We start from the raw sequence: 9,399 nt of genomic DNA, 5'->3' as shown, positions 1-9,399 counted from the left end.
TGTCTGTGGCGTCCGTGTCTGTGGCGTCCGTGTCTGTGGCGTCCTTGTCTGTGGCGTCCATGTCTGTGGTGTGCCTGTGCTCTGGCCCGTCCACAGTGTGTGGCCTTGGTCCCTCCCAAGCCACAAAAGTCAGAGCTTCCCTGCCAGGTGTGGGTGACCCAGTCAGGCTCAGACCCTCAAGCCCAGCTACCTCGGGCCAGAGCTCTTTCCCAGGCTAGCCTAAGGGCACAGATCTCCTTTGTCTTTCAGATAAATCTCCTGTTCCTGCTGCAGTGATCCAGCTCTGTGGTGTCCAGCTCAGCGCTGTGTTTAGGCCACCAGTAACCTGGCAAAACCCCAGCAGGCATCAGTATTGGTGTCGCCCGGCTGCACTCGGGGGGAGGGGGCCTCTGGCATCAGCGTCACACTGAGTCCCGGCGAGCCCACACAGTTCCTGCCTGCACTCACACTCACAGACGGCAGGTGACACAAAGGATGGCGCTGAGGCCCTGCAGCCCAGACAGCGGGGTGCAGGGAAAGGCTAGGCTGTGGGGAGGGGACTGGAGGGTCTGCAGTGCCCTGGAGGCAGGGAAGGGCCACCTGCAGATTCGCAGAAGAACACAGCGCAGTATAAGCACTGGGCTTCCTATTCCAAAGAGACAGCAGGGAAGGGGAAGGGCAGGAAAGCGCACTTGTCCGTGCTGGGCACGGCCGCACTCAGCCCTCCTGCCACGGCAGCAGAAGGGGCAGCGTGGGGAAGGAAGCAGACACCTGGGGGCCTTGGGCGGCTGGGTCCCCGCTAATGGGTGGGAAGCCGTGGTCACACACCAGGCTTGGGGCCAACGACGGGCACCAAGGGAGGGGAGAGGAGCAGCCCTCCCCACACGAAGGCCGCGCTGCGTGCTGTCTGGGCTGCAGCTTGCAGTGACCGCTGCCCCTGGATGGATCCCACACTGGCACCTCCGTCCAGGAAGCTGAGCTGTGTCTCTAATGGGCCCACGCTGCCCTCATGTTCGGCCCAGGACTTTGCTGAACAGGGCCAGCTGCCAGATGGCCCCTTTGGTCAGTCCTCATCACCTTTGCAGAACCACATGTGGCACTGGCACCCTGGAGGAGGCGCTTTTAGGGGGCACTCTGCCACAGCAGAGCTCCCTGCTCCTGAGCAAGCACAGCACGAGACCCAGCGCTGCCTTCCCCAGGGCTACTAAGGGCCGCACGCAGCAGCAACAGGCAAGGTTGCGGTACTGCAGCTCCCGCGGCAGGGCCAGAGCCCTGGAAGCAGACAGCTGGGCCCTGAGCTCAGTCCAGCCCCAGCACGCAGCTGCCGCGGCAGCCAGCAGCCTCTCAGTTAAAGCTGAAGCCCACGTCTGTTAAGACACAGTGCAAGAAGCAATCAGATGACTCCCCTGCCAACTGTCGGGCTTTCCTGGGATGAGTCACCCAAGAGAGCAGGGGGCACAGGCGTCTTAGAAAGACAGGCGCAGGGCAGGGCTCCATGCCAGACGGAAGGAGTCAGCAGGGACTCAGGGACAGTGATGAGGGCAGCACAGTGCTCCAGACGGGGTGGAAGGGCAGTGCGAACCATGACGCAGGGCTGGCAGCACAGCCTGCACGGCGCAGGGAGCTCAGCCCCACCAGCCCGTGGCCTGACACAACACAGACAGAGCCCCGGGGCCAACCCACCTGGGTCCGCCTGGCCCTCGTCTTCGCTCACCAGGAAGCCCATGTGGTGATTCCCCACCTGGCCCGGGTAGCTCCTTTCCAGCTCGCACACAGGCGGGTAGTGGGTGACGAACAGGGTCAAGGACTGCACCTGAAACCACAGACAGAGAAAGTGCAATTGTATTTGTAGCTGCTCAGTTAAAACCTCAGTGTTTGGAGGGTGGGGGCAGAGACGACGCTCAGCTGAGACCTTCCTAAAAGAAACATTTCGGCTTTTTGGATCATCTATAACCAAGAAAAAAAAGAGACAAGTGGTGAGCGTCACATACTCTTTACCCAGAAAACAAAGAGTGGCTAACATCTTGTCATACTCTCACTCCTTTCCTCCAGCTCGCACACGGATGGGCGCGCGTGCACACGCGCGCACGCACACACACACACACACACACACACACTCCCCTTTCCTGACCTGCCAGAGAACCAGTGGCAGACTGTCCCTAGGCACTGGAGATTCTCTTCCAAGAACAGAAACAGTCGCCTACATAACTAGAGTGAGCTCATCACAGCCGAGAGGCTTGTCACTACCCCAGCTTAGGCCGTCCAGGTCCCTGGCTGTCCTGGTAATGCTGCTTTGCTTTCCTTCCCGTCTTTTGTGACAGTGACATTGCAAGTGACCACAGCAAGTTGCAGGATTCAAGATCAATACAGGGAGTCATTGCTTTTGTATATGCCAGCCATGGAGATGGAGAATGTGGAATGAAAACGCAGTACCAACTGCTGTAGCACATCAGATGAAATGCTCGGTTAGGCATAAATCTAACAGAAGACGTTTAAGACTTACACAACAGAGCTATGCACTTCTGAAGAGAGTCTTGAGGAAGAAGGGCGGGAACCATGCTAGGGACAGGAAGACTCTAGAAGGCTCTAGAGCGCCAGGCGGCTCCTCCCACCTTGATCTAGAGTTTCAACACGACACCGTATGTAAGGCCAGCAAGCGACGGTGGTATCTGCAAACTGATCTAAAGTCTATACGGAGGGCAAAAGAACCAGGAAGAGCCAGCCTGACACTGGAGAACAAAGCGGGAGGACCGTCAGTACCCTGATCCCAGTCACTGGGGTGACAGTGGGGCTGGGGTGAACTCTGGGAGGCTGAGGCAGGAAGACCCCAAGTCCAGGCCCAATCAGCCTGGTGATTTAGGAAGACTCTATTTCAAAATAAAACTAAAATGAAACAGAAGATGCAGCTCAGCGTGCAAGTCCTGGGTTCAGTCCCCTGTACCACCAGGCCAAAAATAAAACAGTATAATACTGGTTAAAAAGAAAACCTGAGGCTCATAGGCTAATGAATCATAATGAAGAGCGCAAGAAATTGACCCCATGAATGGACTTAAGTGACCTTAGAAAACAAACTTGCGTGTTTTAAAGTAGGTCCTCCTGACAGGGACCTCTTCACAGTTTGCCCCAGGGAAAATCTCATGTGAAAGTCACATTCCTTCCGAAACATTTACAATATCCAAAACCTGCTTTAGAATCATTTTTGAGGGGCTGGGGAGATAGCTCAGTAGAATAAGCGCTTCCCTAGCAAGCTCAACGGCCTGAGTTCAATCCCCGGTCCCACAAAAAAAAAAAAAAAAAGAAAAGAAAAGAATCATTCTTGAGCCAATGTCATATTTAACTATATTTATTAAACGTGTTAGATTAAAATTAAAAAAAAAAAAAAAACCCTGCTTTAGAGCACAGGCAATAAAAACAGAAGCAACACACTCAACTCTGTTGTCATTGTGCCAAAAGGTGCTGCAATGAATTTCTGGGATATCACAGGTGGCCAGGGGCAGCCTGAGGCCGCTGTAAGGACTGTCCCCACTGAGGAGCTGGGGCGTGGCCTCCTGCAGACGCAGAGGTGGGAAGGGAAGCCCTGTGAAGCCTTCGGGGCCACAGGGGCCCAGGCAAGACCAGGCGCGCCGAGATGGGCAACAGGGACGTCTGTGGTGTTCTGTCAGGCAGCTCTGGGCACTTGCCACACAGCCCCAGTGAGTGACATGCTGGGACATGGTGTGCGTGGCAGTGGGCTGGGCCCAGCACCTGCCCTGAGCTACCTCCCGCCCTTTTAAACTGGAGAAGCGCCTTGCGGAGCAGCTACGCTGCCTGGACCAGGCTCCAGGTGTGCATCACAGCTGGCTGGCCTTCCGCGGCACAGACGGCGACATCACACCCATGAGTGCTGGGGCCACGCACGGGCTTGGCTGACATCTCCACAGGAAGCAGTTTCTACAGTGATTAAAAAGTTCTCCAACTATGTATGCAAATAAAGTTTTGAGTTTTTTTTTTTAATATTTTATATTTTAGGGAAGGTCCTACAGGGTGTTCAGGGTCTCACTACTGGATCGGACTCACAGTGATTCTCCTGTTTATAGCCTCCCAAGCGCTGGGATTACAGGCGCATGCCACCACACCCAGTGCACCCTGGAGAGTGGGGCTGGCACTGCAGGCCCGGGGAACAGTATTTTTAAAAAGGGGAATAGCAAAGATTTATTTCACAGGAGAAACCAGGTCGCAGTTCTTCTACACAACCTAATCTATGGCTGGTTCTTTTTGGTTCCAGGGATTGAACTGAGGACCTTGTGCTTAGCAGGCAGGCACTTACACTGCAAGCTATCTCACTGGCTACCCTGTGTTTGCTTCAAGTCACTAAAGCAAAGAAGGCGCAGCGCCCGCCCTACAGGTGGTGACCAGGTGACGGGACACATGCCAGGGACAGGCCAGCAAAGTCATTACATAATGCAGCAGGTCAGGCTGTCAGGGACACTCCCCAGGTGAGTGGGTGGTTTGTGTTCCCCATGGGCTGCACCTGACACTTGGGTCACGCATGGTCCGTGGTTGAGGATAGTCTGAGAAGTGTGTGGCAGGTGACAGTTCTGAGCATACTCACTTGAGCTGATGAGACCACACTGTGGTGGTCCCGTGCTCTCAGGGACTGACTGTCATGTACGTGGTGTACCACACCAGTGTCACTGCAGGTGGCAGGGACTATTTCTGAGAAGCACCCAGAGTCACCCAGGCGTGATGGCCCTGGGCTCCCATAAAGCACCAAGGAACAGAGAGCCAAGGGCCAGAGAAAAAGTAAAACAAGGAAGAAAGCAAAACAATACCAAAGGCACTGAGGGGCTAAAATCAAAAGGAATTTTGTGGAGGGTTGGGGAAAGAAATATGAGCAAGAAAACTTTTTATTGGCTATTTAAGGAATAGAGGAAAACTGAAAATATGGGGAGGACACAGAGACAAGGCAGGAATAAGTACAGAGGACAGAAAAAGAACAGTGAAGCGACCAGGCGCAGGGCAGCTGGGGTAGGAGTGCTGGCTGAGACGCACAGGCGGGAACAGGAGGGCAGCGAGCCAGCCAGGACAGGACGCGCCGACACAGCCGGTGGCTGGGAAAGTCGCTCCAGAGGAAGGGGGGAGAGCAGAGCTGGCGAGACAGAAATGGGCGCGGGCGCAGACCGTGTCTCGGCAGCCTGGGGCTCACTGTGGCCTGGGCTCTGTTCCCAAGGCGCCCACACCCTTCAGTGTCCAGTGCTTCTGTGACAGAAGGGACACTGGACTGACTGCACCAGAGCTGCTTGAGCAGCCCGGGAGCCCAGGCAGCTGACCTGACGAGCCGTGACCTGAGAACAAAGGAGGCTGGGAGAGCGGCGGGGGCCCGCAGTCGGAACACATGTGACGCGGGTGTGCAACCCCGGCGAGAGGGGCACGCAGGAGCTGCGAGTGGGGCTCTGACCACGGCCGGAGATGAAGGACTGGGCATTTTCTAATAACTGACGCTGAATTTCAAAGGTCTCCCCTTAAAACACGTGTGGTAGAGGACGTGAGTTAGCTGGACTGTGTCATTCCCCTGTTCACAGCTACCTGAACGTGATGCTGTACCCCACAAAGGTACACAACTGTGATGTGCCAATTAGACATGTTAGAAAAAGCACTTCAGAGAAGGCCTGTGGACACTCACGTCTCTGATGAAGTACTCCAGGGTGGCGTAGGCGATGGCGATGCCGTCGTGCGTGCTCGTCCCTCGCCCCAGCTCATCCAGGACCACTAAGGACCGCGGGCTCGCCTTCCGGATGATCTCGGCGGTGTCCGTCAGCTCCTCCATAAAGGTGCTCCGCCCTTGGTAGATATTGTCCGCAGCGCCCATCCTACAGGGACAGAGAAACACCTTCACCTTCCTCCGAGCCTTCCTCCCACAACCGCGAAGCCAATGCGCATTTTATGAGGAACAAACACAAAAGACCGCTGCTGATATACGCAGTGTGCTGTGCGCCAAGCCAACCACTGCTGACACTGTCATGAACAAAAACACACACTGGCTGTGAAGTGTGGGCAATATCAAATTGTCCTTCGCAGAAACAATGCATATAGCATTTCCACAGAGGTCTAGAAAAGCTGGGAAACGTTCTCTGCTTTTTTCTGCCCTATGATTCCAAACCAAAGTCTTAGGATTCACAGGACAAAATGACGTTTTTCTCTGCTGCTGTTCTGAAAACTCCATGAGCAGTAGGATCGTGTAAAATTAAGGGTCTCTTTCCAGTGTTTTCTTAAAACTCTGTATTGTTAGCACAAGTAGAAGTACCATGTGCAAACCAACTTCCCGTTCATGACAACACATTTACTGAAGCCGCATGCTTAGCAATTGTGGCAGCAGCTCACAGCAGCTCTTGCGTGAGCACAGGTCTGAGCGAGGCCCAAAACAGGCCCGCCAGACCTAGCGGCTCCTTTGCAGCAGGACTTCTTGGCCTTTTACGCTAGACCACATTGTGCATTTCTTGGAGAAGGCCTGGGACACAGCATGGCTGGGACACAGCATGGCTTCACTCCCTGAAGCTTCCCTAGAGCACCGGAGCCAGTGATGATGTACAGACGCACCACAGAAAGCACACATGCAGCAGGAGAAGGACGCTGAAAAGGCGAGGCACCATCATGCAGGGGGCTGCAGCCTACCCCGCCAGGTGCGACCCACCCTCAACTTCGTAAGCATGCTGGTAACCACGCTCCCTGCCCACGCCCTCGTCCGTTCTGCCTGCTTCAGCGGCTCACCCAGCAGAATGCTCCTCTCGCACTATCCTGCAGCATTGCAAGGCCCTTCCCTGTCTGGGGAAGCTCACAGAGGCGCGTCGCCTTGACCGGCCACGTGGCTGGAGACAGCACAGCATGCAGAGGGGGCTGCTCCAGCTGCGCGGCACAGCTCGCAGGCGCCGTGGAGCTTCACTGTTTCGATGAACACGGAACAGTGTCTGGATGCCTGGCTTAGCAGGCTAGTGCTTCTCTAACTTCAAATGCTGTTACGCCTTGTTTTTCAGGGCCAACTATTTCTCCCCACTACAAAGCAAGCAGCTCTGCTATCTCCAAGGATGCTCTTCTTTGGAATCATGGTTTTTTTTCTTTTTTGTGGTACTGGGGATTAAACTCAGGACGCTGTGATTGTCAGGCAAGTGCTTATCCTACTGAGCTATGTCCCCAGTGCCCAGAATCATTTTGACTCCTATTCAGCACCGCCTGAGCTTCCCTTGGGTGGGCTGGGTATGGACAGAAAACTGGCTGGTAATAAAAACGCTCTGATGAGACAAGTATGTTGGAGGTCTTCGGATTCCCAGGAATTAGGATAACAGGCAAGCACTGGATGATATTTCACATAGAAGTTTATGTATCTACTGCAGTGTTTTTCTAGAAACACTGAAGTAATAGGTGTTAGGAACACTCCAGGACTCCTGGAACTGCTGGGGTGCTATTTTAGGCAGTCACACACACGTGCATAAGAGCACATATACAATGTGTGGCATACGGCAATGTTGAAATCTAAGATGATCAGTCAACTGACAAAGAGACTAAGGGGCCGGGGAGATGGCTCAGTGGAATAAGCGCTTCCCTGGCAAGCGCAACGGCCTGAGTTCAATCCCCGGTTCTGCAAAAAAAAAGGAGACTAATTGGTTTGTTACTTCAAAAATAAAGAGGGGCTGGCGAGATGGCTCAGTGGTCTTAAAGCACCTACTTAGAACAAGCTTGGCAAAGCACAGGGACCGCGGTTCAATCCCCCAGCACCATATACCAGCCAGCCCTGCCCCCTGATGGGCTGAGCTGGCCACACACACACACACACACACACACACACAAATAAATAAATTTTAAAAAAATAAAATAAAGATATGTCCCTACTCAAACTAGGCTCCAAAATCATTATATTGATTTCAAAGTATAATGTAAGAACAGACACCACAGGGGCTGGAGAGATAGTTCAGCAGGTACTTAGGTAGCTGTCTGGCAAGCGCAAGGAGGGAGCCAGGTTCAATCCCTGGCACCACATGCTACGTCGGTCCTGGGCACCCTGTTGGCCACCCAGTCCGGGCGTGGTGGTGCATGCCTGTAATACCAGTGCTGGGGAGGCGGAGACAGGAGGATCACTATGTGTCTAAGTTGTAGCAAGAACCTGTGCCAAATAAATGAATAAAAGATGAAGAAGAAGAGGAGGAGAATAGACGTCATAAGCACACCAAGATGGTTAGATGAAATTTAACCTCTGGACAGATGAACAGATGACGTTACGTATATGACACCAACACATGTTTAGCAAAAACAACAAAAAAAGCCACACCATGCTAAAGCTGCAGGTAGGCTACAAGAATTTGCAAAATATATGACAAATGGTTTTCTGAAGAGTCCACCAGAGCAGAAACACTGCTAATCTACCAGGAAACAAGAAAAGAAATACAGAGTTAATCTGCGAAGACACCCTGCAAAAATGCACACCCTAAAATCCCATCAGCAGGGACTACATATGTCAGTCAGCAGTTATTGACAGTCATGACAGGGCCATGGTTCATGTCTCCTATGACTGTCCCATGCATGTGTCTGCACAACCAGTGGTGCCAGCCACCCGAAGGGAATGTCACACATGTGTCCCTGGTGGTTCGAGCCAGGTGGAATGTGTTAAATGAATGATATTATTCACTGCTACCAAAAATGTGAGGATAAGGGATGTTTTTATGTGAGACTGAGACTTGTTACAATCTTCCAAAAGCCAATTCAGCAGTAGCTATTAATGCCTTTTGTGGTCCCGGCAATTCCACTCTGGGAATCAACATCGAGAAAGCTATCAGCGATATATGAGAACATTATATGTGTGAATATGTTCTCCATAACATTATTTAATGACAAAGTGAAAAAGTTAAGGGTGACTAATACTACGATGACAAATTACACAATCGACGCACCAGGAGTGGCAGAACTCCTGACTAACACATGCTGTGCACGTGGCCACGCTGTGCATGTGGTCATGCTGTGAGTGGCCAACATATGCTGTGCACGTGGCCATGCTGTGAGTGGCCAACACACGCTGTGCACGTGGCCATGCTGTGAGTGGCCAACACACGCTGTGCATGTGGTCATGCTTTGAGTGGCCAACACATGCTGTGCATGTGGCCATGCTGTGCATGTGGCCATGCTGTGCATGTGGCCATGCTGTGAACGAGTAGCCAACACACGCTGTGCACGTGGCCATGCTGTGCACGTGGCCATGCTGTGAGTGGCCAACACACGCTGTGCACGTGGTCATGCTGTGCATGTGGCCACGCTGTGAGTGGCCAACACACGCTGTGCATGTGGTCATGCTATGCATGTGGCCATGCTGTGAGTAGCCAACACACGCTGTGCATGTGGCCACACTGTACATGTGGCCATGTTGTGAGTGGCCAACACACGCTGTGCATGTGGCCA

At 53.2% G+C, this 9,399-nt stretch overlaps 1 protein-coding gene across 1 annotated transcript in view; it reads right to left on the bottom strand.

The window, feature by feature from the left end:
* The window catches only part of Msh3 (mutS homolog 3), a 132,026-nt gene that overhangs the window by 4,439 nt on the left and 118,188 nt on the right, over positions 1 to 9,399 (bottom strand). Inside the window, exons 18-19 of the mRNA XM_012516845.2 lie at positions 5,642 to 5,828; positions 1,663 to 1,792 (exon numbers count right to left, since the gene is read on the bottom strand). Coding sequence (XP_012372299.1) covers positions 1,663 to 1,792; positions 5,642 to 5,828 — 317 coding nt within the window. The remainder of the gene's footprint in view (positions 1 to 1,662; positions 1,793 to 5,641; positions 5,829 to 9,399) is intronic.

The sequence above is a fragment of the Octodon degus genome, unplaced genomic scaffold, assembly GCF_000260255.1.
Source record: "Octodon degus isolate 3935 unplaced genomic scaffold, OctDeg1.0 scaffold00129, whole genome shotgun sequence".
In the NCBI taxonomy this organism is placed as follows: domain Eukaryota; kingdom Metazoa; phylum Chordata; class Mammalia; order Rodentia; family Octodontidae; genus Octodon; species Octodon degus.
Note: the sequence above shows the minus strand (reverse complement) of the source record. Positions and strands in the feature narration are given on the sequence as shown.